We start from the raw sequence: 17,240 nt of genomic DNA, 5'->3' as shown, positions 1-17,240 counted from the left end.
GCGTGAACAGTTCTGCAACTGAAAGACTGGAAAAAGTGAACATGGAACTCTGAAGGGCTTGGGGAGGTCTCAGGGGGGATGCTGGGCTTTGGGGGGCTGGGGATGGAGTGGGGCGGACGGGTGATTTAAACTCGGAGGGGTGGGGGTTGGACCTCATGGTGAAACTCAAAGGGGTTGGGGCGGGGTCAGGTCTGCGAGGAAGGGCCCGGGAGTGGGGGTGAGAGTTCTGATCAGGTTGCAGGTTGGTGGGGTGCGGGGAGGGGGGTCAGGCCTGCCGGGTGGGGTGATGGTTTGGGAGTTGGGGATCGGAGGGGTAGTCTGGTCAAGTCAGGCCTGTTTGGTGGGGAGGAGGTGGGCGGTCTCTGCTCAAGTTGGGCCTGCATGGGGGTGGGGTTGTCGGATCGGTGTATCTCATGGTGAGTCAGCGGGGGGGGGGGGGGGGGGGGGGGGGTGGCGGGGGAGTACCTTGAGGTTATGGTTAGAGGGGGGTGGGGGGGGGTCCATGGTGGTCAAGGGTAGGGGGTGTGCCATTGAGGGTAGTGGGGTGGGGTGTCAATCTGGGTCTGTGCAATAGTTGCCCATAAGTTAGACGAGATTTTAATTCTTCTAACTTTTTCTGAGTAACTATTATTGTAAAACAGAGGGAATCATCCGAAGTTTACAATTTAAATCACATTTTTGGATGTTTCTCATGGCAGGGGTATTGCCCAGAGGACGTTAGCACTTCCAGGCCAAGCAAATCTTACCAGGGAACTTCCAAAGGGAATTCCTCAGAGCTTCTTTGGGGTACTCCCCAAACTGAACACTGGGGAGCTCAGAAGTTACAGCCAATATGTGAATAGCTTGGAGTTGCATTGTTATATCCACTAGGTGGTGCTATCATCCAACATGTAAGGGACCTGGGTTCTGCTTACAGGAGTAACCCACGTCACGGAACTGAAAACGTTTCTGCACAAATCTGAATTTGGAACAAATAGTAATTGGAAATTTTGTAAATGTACCATTGACTTACTTTGAAAATTGTAAATTCCACTCTTTAAATCTGAATTTGGAACAATTAGCAATTGGAAATTTTGTAACTATAACATTGAGTTTCTAGGTATTAAGACCAGCCCCAGGTGACATCCCCAAAATGTTCTGGATCCGGGAAAGACCCCGCGATTTCTCACCATCCGGCTGGGATACCCCCAAAATGTTACAAACCCGAGTGAGGAGGAATGGCTGGCTCTGTGTCTTTATTTAACCTACCCTCTGCTGGTAGCAACAAAGGTTTAATCTAACAATGTTCCCTTTTCCCTTGGATACCTCTTCCAGACCTAATCATTACTGTTAAAAAGGAACCAATTTAATCAATAACAATAATCTTTAGTGTCACAAGTAGGCTTACATTAACACTGCAGTGAAGTTATTGTGAAAAGCCCCTAGTCGCCACATTCCAGCGCCTGTTCAGGTACACAGAGGGAGAATTCAGAATGTCCAATTCAGCTAACAAGCATGTCTTTCGGGGATTGTGAGAGGAAACCAGAGCACCCGGAGGAAACCCACAAAGACACAGGGAGAACGGGCATACTCCGCACAGACAGTGACCCAATCCAAGGTTTGAACCTGGGCCCTTGGCGCTTTGAAGCAACAGTGCTAACTACTCTGCTACAGTGCCGACCAAGGCTTTCATGAATTAAAGTACAGTACCTACTAAAAGACAAGGAGAAATGATAAAACACATGCATCTCCATTCATACAGCTTAGAAGTAAGAATTGAGTCCAATGGTAAATAAATATAAATAAAAAGTTACATGGAACAGTTCTTGACTTGCAAGGCGAAGATGGTCAAATCAGTGGCTGTTACAAATTGATTCCAGTACAGTTGACTTTTGCAAGTGAACAGTTGGTTCTTCAATTCCAGTTTTCTGTGGTTTGGCAGAGAGATTTCAATTCACTTTCCAGCTGAGATCCTTTTGTTGGCCGATTGACGTCCACAGAGAGAGAGTTTTTCGATTTCCTGCAAAAGATAGTTTTTTTTTCTGGGACATTGCATCTGGTACTGTATCACCTTCAGTGTGGAAAACTTCCACCTGCTTTTCCTCACAATACACACACACACACTTTCAGGGTAGACACAGGCAAGCAGCAGGAGTGTTCTCAGCTAGCTTTTAAGCCCCTTCCTTGTATTTACCATGTGGAAAGCGGAATACACTAGTCCGTCTCAGCTATTACACCCAGCCTCAATGAGGTGGGATAGCCACTATTTTCCTTTGTCTTTACTGAGGATGGTAATCAGTCTTTGGATGCTTTTAGTAGAATCTTGTCTGGAAACACAGGGAGGGCTTCCATTTTCCCTCAGAGAAACACCCTGTTGTCATTCCTGTCAGTGACTAACTGAACATTCTCAGCCATTTTGAAGTTTGTGTCCATTTCTAAATATAAAACACCAGTCTTTTCAAAGCCCCATATTTCTACATGTAGCTCCATAGCTTTTTTTCTCCATCATCATAGCATAGGCCATTTCAAAGGGAAGTTATAGAAACATACATAGAAATATACATGGGAAATAGAAGCAGGAAGAGGCCATTCAGCCCTTTGAGCCTGCTCCACCATTCATTATGATCATGTTTCAATTCACTGATCATCATCAAGTTCAATACCCTGATCCCGCCTTTCGCCATATCCCTTGATAAAAACATATGAGCCATTATGAGCCAATCCCCTGTGAGCCAGGAGTCACATATCGGTCAGACGAGTTAACAATGACAAATTTCTTTCCTAAAAGACATGAATAAATTGGGCTTTGAGAGAGTGTTGGTTAGCCCATTTGTCTAGATGGTTAGCATGTGGTTCATAATAATGTCAACAGCACAAATTCGATTCTGGGGTAGAATAGGGATCTGCCCCCAATTCTGGAAAGCAATGGCAAACCACTGGGAGAAACCACAGGGAACCTGCTCAGGGTGAGGCATCAGTAGACAATGAACCAAGCGACTGTCTGTCTTTGGGCGGAACACGCATGAATGAATTAATAGGGTCTCTGTTGAGTAACATATTGCTGCCATTATTCTAAAACATTCCTCAAAATACAAATAGCAGGACGCCCGGTTGCGGATTGTAGGTGGAGATCGCATGCTTGGTGGCTACTGCCAGAGCTGTCCTTTATGGCCTTTTTAGTGAAGATTTGTTTGTGAGGCAATGTGGGAAGGTGTAGGGCATTTATACAACGTGAAAAACTGGCTAGAAGAGTCCAGGGAAGAAGACAGTGAAGGAAAGTCCACTGCTGACCATTGTGAGGAGGGCAGCAGGTGGAAAGATGGCGGGAGAGAGCCTGTCGGGTGGGGCCGCGCCCATCACGGTGGAGAACATGATGGAGATGATGGCTGGAGAGTTTGAATGATTGTTTTCCAAGCTTAAGGCGTGAGTGGGAGCGACCCTTGACGCAGTGAGAGAGGAGTTGGTAAGAAGTTCGGTGACGGTGCGGGGGCAGGGAGAGAAAATGAAAGGGTTGGAGGAGACCTTGTCATAGCACAGCGACCAGTTCACCTCAATGGGTGAGGAGCTGCGGAGGGTGGCAGAGATCAACAAAGGGCTGAGAGCTAAGGTGGATGATCTGGGTCATGGGTGTGCCCAAAGGGGTGGAGGGTCAGCCAGTGACCTACAGAATAATTTGCTGATATGATGGCGAAACTGATGAGGGAGGGAGAGTTGGACAGGGCCTACCAGTTGCTTCGGCCGAAACTGAGGACAAATGAGCCAACGAGGGCAGTGATAGTCTGTTTCCATAATGTTCACGTGAAGGAAAGAGTGCTCAGGTGGGTGAAGTAGAGGCGCGAGATGGAATGGGAAGGCAAGGTAAATGTATATACCAGGACTTGACGACAGGTTACAAGGAAGCGAGCGGACTTTGGATGGTCTAAGGCGGCTTTGCATAAGCGCAATGTGTGGTTTGGCATGGTCTACCCAGTGAAACTGAAGGTCAGGTACAACGGCAGAGACAATCATTTTGAGACGGCATTGGAGGCGGAGGCGCTTGTGGAAACAGAAGGCCTGGGATTGGACTGAATTTGGACTTTTGATGTTTTTTGGCGGAGTTTTTTCTTTGTTTCTTCTTTGTATTTTCTGAGTTGGGTTCTTTTTCGTGTATGGGTGTAATGGATAACTTTGTTGGGGGGCTTTTTGGATGTAGGGGGGATTGGAGAGGTGAAGGGAGCAATGGAGTTGGTGTGATTTTGGTTTTGATGTGGAGGAGGAAAGTCTGGCAGAGCCGCCACGCTAGCGAACGCAATGTTGGCTAGTGAATGGGAGTGAGGTGGGGGGAGGGGCCATGACTGCTGGAACCTGTATGGGCAGGTGTCAGGCACTGTTTGTGTAAAAATATTAAAATATCACTATTGTTAAAATCAATCAATAGTGAGAGGGAGAGAGTAGATGAACCCAGCCACAGAGAAACCACAGAGCTGTGCAAGAACTATAGAATGGTGATATTGAGAGACTTTAATTATCCAAATATCAATTGGGATAATGTTAGAGTGAAGGGTAAGAAGCGGGTGGAGTTTCTCAAATGTGTTCAGGACAGCTTTCTGGAGTGATATCATGGTTGTATTGTAATTCACCAACTGTCCACCAGGAGTCTCATTAGTATATAAGTGAATGTTAGAGTCAGGTGACCTCAGAGTGACGAGGGAGCTGGGAGAGAGGTTGCTTGTGCATGTTCATACTGTTATTCATCTGTTGTTTGTATACATTTGATCCACAGTTAATGTTGATAAATCTTTTATAGCTTTAGCTGCAAGTATTCTTGCAATATAAATCAGGTCATCCGACAAGAACATTACACTTCCTTGATTTGTATGTTCTCAGTCCAATGAGAAAGGAGGCATTTTTGCATCTGGTTCTGGGAAATGAGGTGGGCCAAGTGGATCAACTTTCTGTGGGGTGGATATTTGGGTAACGGAGATCATCTTGTCATAAGGTTTAAATTAGTAATGGTGAAGGGCAATTCACAATCTAATATGGAACTTGTAAATTAGAAGGGGGCTAATTTCAGTGCAATGAGAAGGGACCAGCCAAGATAAAATAGAACCGGAGACTGAAGGAAAGACTGTAACAGGACAATGATAATCTTGGTAATCAATGGTAATGGTAAAGGAAGAGATACTCAAATACAAGTTATGTACATTCCTACAAGGGCGAAAGGTAAGGGAGCCAAAAACAGGCTCCTTGGGTGACGAGGGAGTTAGAAAATATGATGAGTCAATGAAGAGGAGTGTATATTGCATGTCAGGTGAATTCAAGTGAGAATCAGTTCAAATACAATAGGATTAAAGGTGAAATAAAGATGAAAATACGACTGGACAAGAGAGAGTATCATAAAAGAATGGAAGTCAACATAAAAGGGAATTCCAAATTCTTCTACCAGTATATAAATAGCAAGCAGATGGTAAGAGGTAGAGTAGGTCCTATTAGGTACAAAGAGGATTATGCATGCTTAGGAGTCAGGACTAGGGATCAAAATACTTAATGAGTTCTTTATATTGGTATTGACCAAGGAAGAAGAATCTGGCAAAATAGCATTATAAGCACAGATAGTGAGGGCAATAGTTAGTGCGAAAATTGAAACGGAGGAGATTTTGTTTCATATTCTTTCATGGGATGTGGGCATCGCTGGTTAAGTCAACATTTATTGCCCATCCCTAATTGTCCTTGAGAAGGCAGTGGTGAGTTAACTTCATGAACTGCTGCAGTCCATGTGGAGTCAGTATACCCACAGTGCTGCCAGGGAGGAGTCCCAGGGTTTTGACCCAGTAACAGTGAAGGAACGGCAATATATTTCCAAGTCAGAATGGTTGTGGCTTGGAGGGGAATGTGCGGGTGGTGATGTCCTCATGCATCTGCTGTCCTTGTTCTTCTGAGTAGTAGAGCCCGGGTGTTTGGAAAGTGCTGTCGAAGAAGCCGTGGTGAGTTAATGCAGTACATTTTGTAGATGGAACACTCTACTGCCATTATGAGTCAGTTGTTGAGGGAGTAGATGTTGAAGATGGTTGATGGGGTGTCAATCAATTAGGTGGCTTTGTTTTGGATGGTGTTAAGCCTCTTGAGTGTTGATGAAGCTGTACCCATCCAGGCAAATAGGGAGTATTACATCACAATCCTGACTTTTGCCTTGTAAATGGTCTACAGTCTTTGGGGGAGTCAGGAGGTGACTTACTCTCCGCTGAATTCCCAGCATCTGACCTGTGACCACAATATTTGTATAGAACATAGAACAGTACAGCACAGAACAGGCCCTTCGGCCCTCGATGTTGTGCCGAGCAATGATCACTCTACTCAAACCCACGTATCTACCCTATACCCGTAACCCAACAAACCCCCCCCCCCCCCCCCTTAACCTTACTTTTTAGGACTCTACGGGCAATTTAGCATGGCCAATCCACCTAACCCGCACACCTTTGGACTGTGGGAGGAAACCGGAGCACCCGGAAGAAACCCACGCACACACGGGGAGGACGTGCAGACTCCGCACAGACAGTGACCCAGCCGGGAACTGAACCTGGGACCCTGGAGCTGTGAAGCATTTATGCTAACCACCATGCTACCGTGCTGTTTCTGGTCCAGTTCAGTTTCTGGTCAGTGATAACCCCCATGATGTTGATATTGGGGGTTTCAGTGCCATTTAATGTCAAGGTGAGATGGTTAGATCCTCTCTCGTTGGAGATGATCATTGCCTGGCACTTGTATGGCATAAATGTAGCATGCCACTTAACAGCCCAAGCCTGAATATTGACCAGGTATTGCTGCATGCGGGCATGGACCGTTTCAGTCTCTGAGAGTTGTGAATGGTGCTGAATATTGTGCAATCATCAGCTAACATTCGCATTGCGGACCTTCTGATTGAAGGAAGGTTATTGATGAAGCAGCTGAAGATGTTGGGTCTAGGACACTACCGTGAGGAACTGCTGCGTCCTGGGACTGAGATGATTGACCACAACCATCTTTCTTTCTGCTAGGTATGATTCCAACCAGTAGATAGGTTTCCCCCATGCACAAACGCTGCCTTGATGTCAAGGACAGTCACTCTCGCCTCACCAGGTACTGGATACGCTGGACATGCTTAGGGTAGATAAGTCACCTGATCCGGAGAGCGTGCATCTCTGGTTGCTAAAGGAAAAGAGGGAATTAGCAGAAAAGGTTTCCTTAACCTTTCAGTCTTCTGTAGATGTGGGGGTGTGGCCATAATACTGGAGAGTCACAAATATGGCACCCTTATTGAGGGATGTTAAGGTCAGTCTTAGCAACTACAGGCCATTTAACATCAGTCGTGGGTAAAATGTTGTTATCCGTGATCGAGGTAAAAAGCAGCAGGCACTTTTGGAGGTCCCAATTAGGAGAACCAGCATAAAATTTTTAAAATACAGATTGTGTTTTACTAATCTCATTTATTTTTTGATGATGTAACAGAGAAGGTTGATGAAGGGAATATGTTGGATGTTATCTGTGTGGATTCAGCACGATAGCACAGTGGTTAGCACGTGTTGCTTCACAGCGCCAGGGTCCCAGGTTCAATTCCCGGCTTGGGTCACTGTCTGAGCAGAGTCTGCACGTTCTCCCTGTTTCTGCGTGGGTTTCCTCCGGGTGCTCCGGTTTCCTCCCACAAGTCCCCAAAGACAGGCTGTGAGGTGAATTGAACATTCTGAATTCTCCCTTCGTGTACCTGAACTGGTGCTGGAATGTGGCAACTAGGGGCTTTTCACAGTAACTTTATTGCAGTGTTAATGTAAGCCTACTTGTGACAATAAAGATTCTTCTTATTATTATTGAATGAAATAAACTTGCAGAGCTATGGGAATGGAGCATAGTAGCAAAAATGACTGGATTGTTCTACAGGGAGCCTCATAGACTCGATGGGCCAAATGGCCTCCTTTGTGCTATAAATAACCCTGGGTTGAATTCTCCGCCCCACGGCGCCGGCGTCAATCCTGCCCCCGCCGTGTCCCGAATTCTCCGCAACCCGGGAATCGCCGGGGGCGGGAATTGCACCGCGCCGGTCGGCGGGCCCCCCGCGGCGATTTTCCGGCCCAGGATGGGCTGAAGTCCCGTGGCTGACAGGCCAATCCCGCTGGTGGGAATCAAAACACCTCTGGTGCCATCGGGATTTGCGGCGCGGGCGGGCGCCGGGGTCCTGGGGGGGGGGGCGTGGGGCGATCTGGCCCTGGGGGGTGCCCCCATGGTGGCTTGGCCCGCGATCGGGGCCCACCGATCGGCGGGCGGGCCTGCGCCGTGGGGGCACTCTTTTTCTTCCGCCCCGCCATGGCCTTCACCATGGCGGGGGCTGAAGAGACCCCCACCCCTGCGCATGTGCCGGTATGACGCCTGCGTAAATCTCCAGATTAAGAGCCCACCAGCCTGACCCCAGACAACTGGAACAGTTGGGACCCCAATGTTGTGGTGCAAAGTGAGCCCCAAGCTTGTACATGTCGGCATAGATGCCCACTTGGCAATTTTCCCACTCGGCAGCCTCCGAATTGTCTGCCTACTAGGCCCACCATCCAATTATGGATGATGGGTAGGCTCTTTGGGCCAGCAGCTCTGAAGAACCAGCTCCGCCATGGGGAAAGGTGGTCACTGCTGAGGAATGCAGGAGTCCTTGGGCCTCCAGAAAGTAAGTTTTAAAAAAATTCTCAGGGTTCAGCTACAGAGGAGGAACCCCTCTGAGGTGGTGATTGAGTCCGCAGGTGCTGCTTTCTCTGCCTGTGACCCCATCTTTTCTTCTTGTTGTGTGCTTTAAAGCTTAATAAATGTTTTGTTATTTGAACCATTTACAACAAGACTGACCCCTTTACGGGTTTTTCACAGTAACTTCATTTCAGTGTTAATGCCTACTTGTGACAATAAAGATCATGATTATTTACTGCAATGGATCTCACTTTTAAGAACCGGCATTCCATCAAACCTTCCCCCACTGAGCTGTTGCTGGGAGGTCACCTCCATTTACCTGGTAGCCTCCTGATGCAATGGGGGATCACCCCTATATTGGAAAAATTCTGAGAGCAATGTGAAATGGCCCCTAAGTAGACCTTTAATTACGAAAATTAGCTTCTTGGACCAGGCAGCTTTTCTGCATCCAATCCTGTCATCAGTAAAACGCCACACTTGCAGAAGGTACACACTACTGACAATGTGCACTGCCGATGGGGTGGGGTGGAGGCAATATTTAAGGTGGGGTGCCTATTAAGAGGGCTACTTTTTCCTAGATGAAGTTGAGCTTCTTGAGTGTTGTCGGTGCTGCACTCATCCAGGCAAGTGAGGAATATTCCATCACACTCCTTACTCGTGCCTTGTAGATGGTGGATGGGTTGAGGGCAACAGGAATGGAGTTATTCTTAGCCAATGACCTGCTTCTGTAGCAATGGTATTTATCTGGCTGATCCAGTTCAGTTTCTGGAGAATGGTAAATGGTGACCTCCAGAACTTTTATGGTGGAGGATTCTGCGATGGTTAAACTTTAGGGAAAATAGTTATATTCTGTCTTTCTGTCTTGTTGGAGATCGATGGGCATTGCCTGGTACTTGTGTGGTGCAATTGTAACTTGTCAATTATCAACTCAAGTCTGATTGTAGACACGGCCTGCTTCAGTATAGGAGAAGTTGTAAATGATAGTGAATACTGTGCAATTAATAATAATAATAATCACTTATTGTCACACGTAGGCTTCAATGAAGTTACTGTGAAAAGCCCGTAGTCGCCACATTCTGGCACCTGTTCAGGGAGGCCGGTATGGGAATTGAACCCGCACTGCTGGCCTTGATCTGCATTACAAGTCAGCTGTTTAGCCCATATCCCCACTTATGATCTTATCTTAGAGGGAGGGAATACAATACAACATAAAGGTCTCTTTGCTCTTTTATAATTCTTTCCATGTGCACATATCATTCAAGGTGGCAGATAAATCCCAGGTTAGACCCCAACCAGAGTATTGCGTCTAGTTCAGGTCACCACACTGTTGGCAAGATGTGATAATTCTAAGTGGCTGCAGTTATGGAGAACGGGCAGGACAGTGGAATTGAGAGGCCAGGATGGGATTGCCTACTCCCATTCCTAGGTCATGTGTTCGAGAGAGGAGATGCTCTGGCTGATTTTGCAATCCAGCTCTTGGTCTGTAACATTGTAAGTGGCAGGTGAGGAACATATCAGCCATAATAGAATAGAGAAGAGGCACGATGGGGCGAATGGCCCACTTATGCTCCTATATTCAATGAACTTATAAGTGATTAATACGTATACAGAATCCTGGTATTTATAAATAGAGCACAGTACAAAAGTAAAGAAGTTATGGTGAACTACCATAAAACAGCGGTTTGAATTTAAGAGGAGTGTTGTGTCCAGTTCTGAGAATTATACTTTAAGAATGATAGTGCAAGCATTAGAGAGGGCACAGAAAGGATTTACAAAACTGGTTCCGTGGATGAGCGACTTTACTTACATGGATAGACTGGCAAATCTGTGGCTGCTTTCTTAAGTAAAGAGAAGTTTGAGAGGAGATTTAATGGAGATCATAAGGATTTGGTCTGAATAGATATGGAGATCCTCAGTGGGATTCTCCCTTCTGGGCGGGAGAACCGGCACCAACCACTCCGGCGCCAACCACTCCGGCGTCAACAGCCCCCGAAAGTGCAGAATTCTCCACAATTTCGGGGGCAAGGTGGTTGCCGGAGGAGGTGGCGTCGTTCCAACTGGCGGCGAAAGGGACTGCGCGAGTTCGCGCATGCGCCAAAGAGCCTGCGTGATCTTGCGCATGCGGGAACCACCGGCATATTTTGGCGCTTGTGCAGGGGGTTGTCTTCTCTACACCGGCCATGGCGGAGCCCTACAGGGGCCTGCGTGGAAGGATGGAGTGCCCCCACGGGGGCAGATCGATGGGCCCCGATCGCGGGCCAGGTCACCGTGGGCCCCCCCCCCCCCAAGGGGTCGGATCCCCCCACGCCCCCACGAGGACTGCCCCAGCCAGCTTACCTGCCGGGTCCCGCCGTGTGGGACCATGCGTAACACGCGCTGGCGGGACTGACCAAAACGGACGGCCACTCGGCCCATCGAGGCCCGGAGAATTGCCGGGGGGCTGCTGCCAACGGCCCCCAACCGACGTGACGTCAACCCCACCCCCTCCCAAAAACTGGTGCCGGAGAATACGGCAGCCGGCGGGATTCGCACCGCCCCCCCCGGGGGATTGTCTGACTCGGCGGGAGATCGGAGAATCCCGCCCCCTGTTTCCATTGGTGGTGCTTTCGAGAAAGCCGGCACTGATCCAAGGTGATTAGTAAAAGAAGCAATGGTGACATGAGGCAACCCGTTTTTATCCAGCGTCTGGTTAGGATCTGGAATGCACTGACTGCGAATGTGTTGGAGATAGATTTGATCGTGGTTTTCAAAAGCAAATTAGATAATTGTCTGAAGAGAAAAAAATTGAAAATGTTAGGAAAACAAAAGTAGTTTCAAGGGATTCATATTTATATTGGTAAACATTAGAAATAAGGTATGATTTTAAGTGTGCTTAATTTAATGTTTCTGTGCCTGGAAGGGTAAAGCCTATAGTTAGATTCATGCTGGACAAAGGTGTTGGTATGGTGGGGTTTGGTTATTGTGCTTCGAGCAGACTACGGCATAAAGAATAAATAAATGGCATAAGCATGTGAGTGTTGCTTAGCAACTGGGCCTTGTAAGGCGGAGAAGTTTTAAAGTTTTAGTTTTAGCTGAATTTGTGGGCAGTTGGAGATAGGACCTCAGGGAGTGAACATCTCTCAACTCTGCCAGAAAATAGATTGGACAGGGTGGGAGCTGAAAAGAAGCAGGCTTCCTAAAATACAAGTTACAGTCCAGATAATCAAGGAATTGGGAGAGAAAGGGTTTTTAAGACGGCTGGAATTAAGTGAGCAGAGTCCAAGGTATTGTTCTGAAGAATTCAAGGAGAAGCAAACAAAGTGTTCTGAGTAAAAGAAACAATTGCAGTAACAAGATACAGGACAGGATTTTCTGGTCATTCACGCTGGCGAGATCTTATAGTTCTGCCGATGGCACATCCCCGCTGCGGGTTTCCCGGCAGCGAGGGATGCATTAAACTGGAAACCTCATTGACCGCTGGCGAGCCGCCCACCGCTGCTGCAGAATGTGCAACACATGGCGAGGAAAATCCTGCCCTTAAAGTAGAGCAGCAGCTTTCAAAGGTAAGTCGACCACACAATGCCATTTTAATACTGGGAATTGAGAGTTAAAGCAATTGTGAGCAGTTTTCAAAGCAGTGAAGACAAATAACTCCTAAAGGGGTTAGTGTAAATCCCGGATTGGATTTACTGTTAAAAGTGGAACGGAAGCTTGGTTTAAAACAGTCATTTGTAAAACCTGGACTGGATTTTAGAATGTAAGCCACTAAAAGAAGGCATTATTATAAGAGAAGATTTTAAAACATGTTTTTGGGAGTGTAGTTTGGAAACTCTCATGTGATAGTCATCTGGGGGATTCTGAAGAGAAAACCACAGACACTGACTTGGGTTCAGAGCAGAGTGCATGTATTTTACCAGTCATTTTATGTGCTTAAAAGGGACTTTGTATTAATGGGACCATTGTAGTTTAAGATTCATTTTATAATCCATGTTAATCCTAAATTTGTGTGCATTTGTTCAACTAAGGGGGGAGCAAAGTATTGCATAATAATCCAACTTTTCATGTTTAATAAATTTTTCCCCTGGTTGGTAAAACTAATTAGCGGTCCAGTGACTCGGATACATGTTTTATTAAAAGAAAATAAAAGTGATGGCCCTTTGAGACAGGATTCCACTCTGGGATCTTCCCCTCCAATTATATAACATCAACTGGGATCATAACACAAAACTACCGGAAAAGGGTGGGAGAGTGTGATTAACTTACCAGTTCTTATAGAGTGAGCTATCATGGACATGATGGGCCAAATGGATGCCTTCTGTACTGTGACCAATCTATGATTGTATGGCTACTCCTGCTCTGCCTGAGACAGTAGCTGGGGAAGGGATGGAATCAGTGGCATGGAGTGAAGTTTCTAGCAGGATTTGAAGGCAATAGCTGTTTTTAATGTTATGCTGAATAAATTATGCCTCGTCCAAGATTAAATGCTGGACAAGCAATCTGATATCACTGATACAACTAAGGGACGTACAAAGTGTTAGAGATGTGAAGCTGGGTGTTAGCAGCATAGCTGTAAAGGCTGACTTTTTGCATTATATATTTAAAGGGCATTAAGAAAAGGTGTTGGTGAAATTATCCCCTTCCTTACCTATCCAAATTTCCTCTCACATTCTTCCTCTTTTCTATGAGCTCTGCTTGCCAGTGCTCCCATCACAATCTTCCACCAATCACAAACAATCCCTCTCCACGCCTCGTGAGCAGAAGTGCTAGCCAAACTCTTCACTTCTGCAAAGAACTGTATGTTACAATCCTCACCTGTTGTCAATACTGCTCTGTTAAAGTCCAGCTTTGTCTTCCCCTCCCCTCCCCATCAGCTTGGTGCTGTCTGTCAGAATCTTTCCTTCCTCTACCAGTCAGAGCCCTTCCCCTCAACTCAAAGCCGCCTCTGTTTCCTCTTCTCCTCCCACCCTGAGCTGAACGACTTACGTCAGTTTCTTCTTCGTAGAATAACGTTTTGTTAAAATAGACAGCTTCTGTTCTCAATTCCTGATACACAGCCAAAATTCAGTCAAAATGGCTTGTATTCAAAAATGTTCACTGCAGATCAACATAGTTTTTCTGCTAACTATATCAGGTAAGGATATTTTAATTGAAATACATTTTTAACTTTTTGTATTAAATTTTTTAGGTTAATTTTAACTTTTAAACCAGGCAATATCAGTTCATTTGATCATTTTACAGTCAGACGATTTTCCTTTCCACCTAATGCAATGGGCACCCGCTGTGATAGCAACTGCTTTATGTAATCTTCATTACCCACCATACCTTTGGTTTTCAAAGGAAATTTGGAAATAGAGGTAATTTAATGAACAGTAAATTGGGAAGATAGGTTTCCTATTGCATTAACTGTTACAACAAAGAATGCTCACATTTACTCAAATATTGATCTTGTATCTTATCTGCTTTATGAAATTACACTCTAAATGTGCACTTAATTAACTTTCAATAGCTAAAAGCACCCAATGTTCATTTATCTGTAAATAATCCTGAAATAAATTCGATTACATTTAATATTTAATTCAAAAGTTTGGATACGTTATTTCTAAGAAATTATTGTATAATTGCAACTTGTACTTCTGAGCATTCATAACTAAAACATTACTGATTTAGTCTTGCCAACTTACACTGCTTAGAGACATTTATTTCCAGATAATTATACTTAAATTTAAATTTAATATTTTCAATAGGAATGCTGTAAATACTTTCCTTGAAAGAGAAAGAATATAAGTCTCTTCAAGTTCATGTTTCTCAAGATAATACAGAGCGTTTGGAACTGTGTTAGCTACTATGGCAGCTTTCATAATGTGACACATGATCCACCATAAGCAGATTTGTGGGAATACTCACTATAATTTTTTTTAAAGTATTTTTATTGGCATTTTAACACAATATCAAAATTTAATAACACATAAATTTAAAAAACAGAACAAGAACAACAAGCACATCAACAACATATATAGGGGGGGCCTCACGGTAGCATGGTGGTTAGCATCAATGCTTCACAGCTCCAGGGTCCCAGGTTCGATTCCCGGCTGGGTCACTGTCTGTGTGGAGTCTGCACGTCCTCCCCGTGTGTGCGTGGGTTTCCTCCGGGTGCTCCGGTTTCCTCCCACAGTCCAAAGATGTGCAGGTTAGGTGGATTGGCCATGCTAAATTGCCCGTAGTGTAAGGTTAATGGGGGGATTGTTGGGTTACGGGTATACGGGTTACGTGGGTTTAAGTAGGGTGATCATTGCTCGGCACAACATCGAGGGCCGAAGGGCCTGTTCTGTGCTGTACTGTTCTATATCACAGGTTGTCCCCGCATCTGTGACCTTAATTTTCATAATCACGTTTCCTTATTTACAATGGTGTACATAGTTACAAAGGGAACCTTTTATTTACATTCAAAGGTTACTAATGCAGGACTTCCTTCCCACAATTCTTTTCTTTTTTTAAATAAACCTTTTTATTGGCATTTCCCATATTTATAAGCAGTTGCATACATACACATCACATTTTAATGGATAATTCATCCTAAAGGGCTGGAACTGTCAGTGGGGCCTGGGAGTTTCCTCAATCAGTTCCAGATACCATTTGAGCTCATGTCCTGGATAAGCAGTGAGAATTTAGCAGTACTCTTTGTTGTCAGATTGTGAGAGGGACTCCAGCAGCAATCTTGCACATGTTTGGAGCCCTCTAAGCATTACACCTGCCAGCCTGCTTCAAAGCCTTTTCGATAGGTCATGTTATCTGTAATTTTCATGTGGAAGTGACAGCCACACAATATCATGCCAAAGAAACTCCAATCTGGTGGATTTTTCAATAGTTTGGATTGATGCTGAGTTTCCTTGCATGTCACGGAGATCAGTTGACCAGAAACAAATTAATACATTTCAACAGTTTTGTTTTTTAATCCACAGGTCTGTTACTTACAGAAAGTAGCGATGATGTAGAGAATGTTTACAGTGAACTTGGGAAGCCAATATTCTTACATGTTCGGGATCAAAGCTCCGATAAGTACTATGATGTGAAGTGGATGCATGCTGACAAAGTAGCTGGACGATACAAAGATGGTTCTGTTCAGGGCTATGGTGATTATAAAGATCGATTAAACATCTTTGAAAATGGGACTTTGAAACTTAAAATCAGTAAAACAACTGACAATGGAAAATATAAATGGGAAATATGTGACCAAGCAGGAAAATGTCAATCTAATAAAACCGTTCAACTGCATTTACTTGGTAAGTTTCTTTCTTTATTAGAATCCAGCCCAAAGCTTTGGACAAAATTTACTGGTAATAGTAAGGGATTCCAAATCCTTTTGGGGAAAGAATCTATTTCAGGTAATTAGAGTATTGTAAATCTGAGGAAATATTCTCCACGTCAGGATTACCCATGCATTAGACCCTTTGTAATACTGGACTTGCACTTAGATGTCTTCGATATATTGGATGGTGTTGTCTTGGATCTAGAGCATTCCAGTTCTGTATTGCAACCAAATTTTATATTTTAACCATTTGAGCTGCATTCCAGTCAGCTTAAATAAACAATCTATGCATGGTTTTCATCTACAAGGCAGTGTAGACCCTACTGATGTTCAGCATGCAATTGCACAACAAATTGTCGGACGTTGAATTTTAAACAAGCCGATTTTAGCTAGTGTCAAGGCAAACAATATCTAAAATTTAAGGAACACTTATTTATTTTGAATGCGTTTGCACCAAGTTGCAAGCAGTTTGAATAGTTACCATAAACCAAGAGCAAAAGTTGCTTTGTCCGAATTTGTACAATATATTGGTGACTGGATTATCAGATACTATATCATTATCAGCACTCTTAATCCAACTTCATAGTCATTCTACTATATTATTTTTATAAGGAGCAACAAAAGGAGTCTATAACATGTTGTAGGGAAAAACAATTTATTTTTATTTAACATGTTAACTATATACACATCACCAGTAGTTCCCTACTAGGTCTTTCCTAGTTAGTGCCTGACTGGCCGACTCTGTTTATATGAAGGCACATTGCCTTAGTTAAGGGTCCCCTGTCCCTTAATCAGGGGAGCTCATATTCTGCAAACTCCACAGGATAGTGGATCATCTCTACCCTGTAAGACCCATGCGGGTTTGTTGAAATGGGCCCTTATAGAACTACTTTAGTGAATTCTACCAAGTCATTTCTTTTGATTCATTGTAAAGTTGAGCAGTATTATTTTAATAATTGAAAATGTTAAATTTGAATTCTTTTGAACTCTACTTGCTCAGTTGCATTAGTTATAACATTAATGAAGAAAACAAGATGTGAAATATTTCAGACTTTTAGTTGAATAAGTCTTTCCTATATTGATAGCACCTCTAGGATGATTAATAGGATTTATGTTATTTTTATCTCAACTTATTTTAAGTCACTGAGTTTTCTTCAGAAATATTTTCACCTCAAAAAGTTCCCCATACACCCTGTGGGCCAGTGCCAGGTTCTTGTTGGCCAGGTTCCATATTGTTGTGCAGGCCTGTCAGCCAAGATTTCTGAAACAATTATGGGAGGGTTTTTACGAGATCCCT

General features: G+C 44.5%; 1 protein-coding gene and 1 long non-coding RNA gene across 4 annotated transcripts in view; one reads left to right on the top strand and one right to left on the bottom strand.

Moving 5' to 3' along the window:
- LOC119968608 overlaps window positions 1–13,534 on the bottom strand; it is a 29,011-nt gene extending 15,477 nt beyond the window's left edge. Inside the window, exons 1-2 of one of the 2 annotated variants that reach the window (XR_005461151.1) lie at window positions 13,450–13,508; window positions 1,794–1,999 (exon numbers count right to left, since the gene is read on the bottom strand). This is a non-coding gene — a long non-coding RNA (uncharacterized LOC119968608). Of the gene's footprint in view, window positions 1–1,793; window positions 2,000–13,449 lie in introns of both variants that reach the window. The other variant, XR_005461150.1, reaches the window with a different exon arrangement.
- A 71-nt stretch (window positions 13,535–13,605) lies between these two features.
- The window catches only part of LOC119968967 (T-cell surface antigen CD2-like), a 39,018-nt gene continuing 35,383 nt past the window's right edge, over window positions 13,606–17,240 (top strand). For both annotated transcript variants that reach the window (XM_038802023.1, XM_038802022.1), the window contains exons 1-2: window positions 13,606–13,768; window positions 15,597–15,917. In XM_038802023.1, the coding sequence (XP_038657951.1) occupies window positions 13,708–13,768; window positions 15,597–15,917 (382 nt within the window). In that variant the 5' untranslated portion in view covers window positions 13,606–13,707. The remainder of the gene's footprint in view (window positions 13,769–15,596; window positions 15,918–17,240) is intronic.

Source organism: Scyliorhinus canicula, chromosome 7, assembly GCF_902713615.1.
Source record: "Scyliorhinus canicula chromosome 7, sScyCan1.1, whole genome shotgun sequence".
Lineage (NCBI taxonomy): Eukaryota > Metazoa > Chordata > Chondrichthyes > Carcharhiniformes > Scyliorhinidae > Scyliorhinus > Scyliorhinus canicula.
This window is presented reverse-complemented; position numbering and strand designations above follow the sequence as displayed.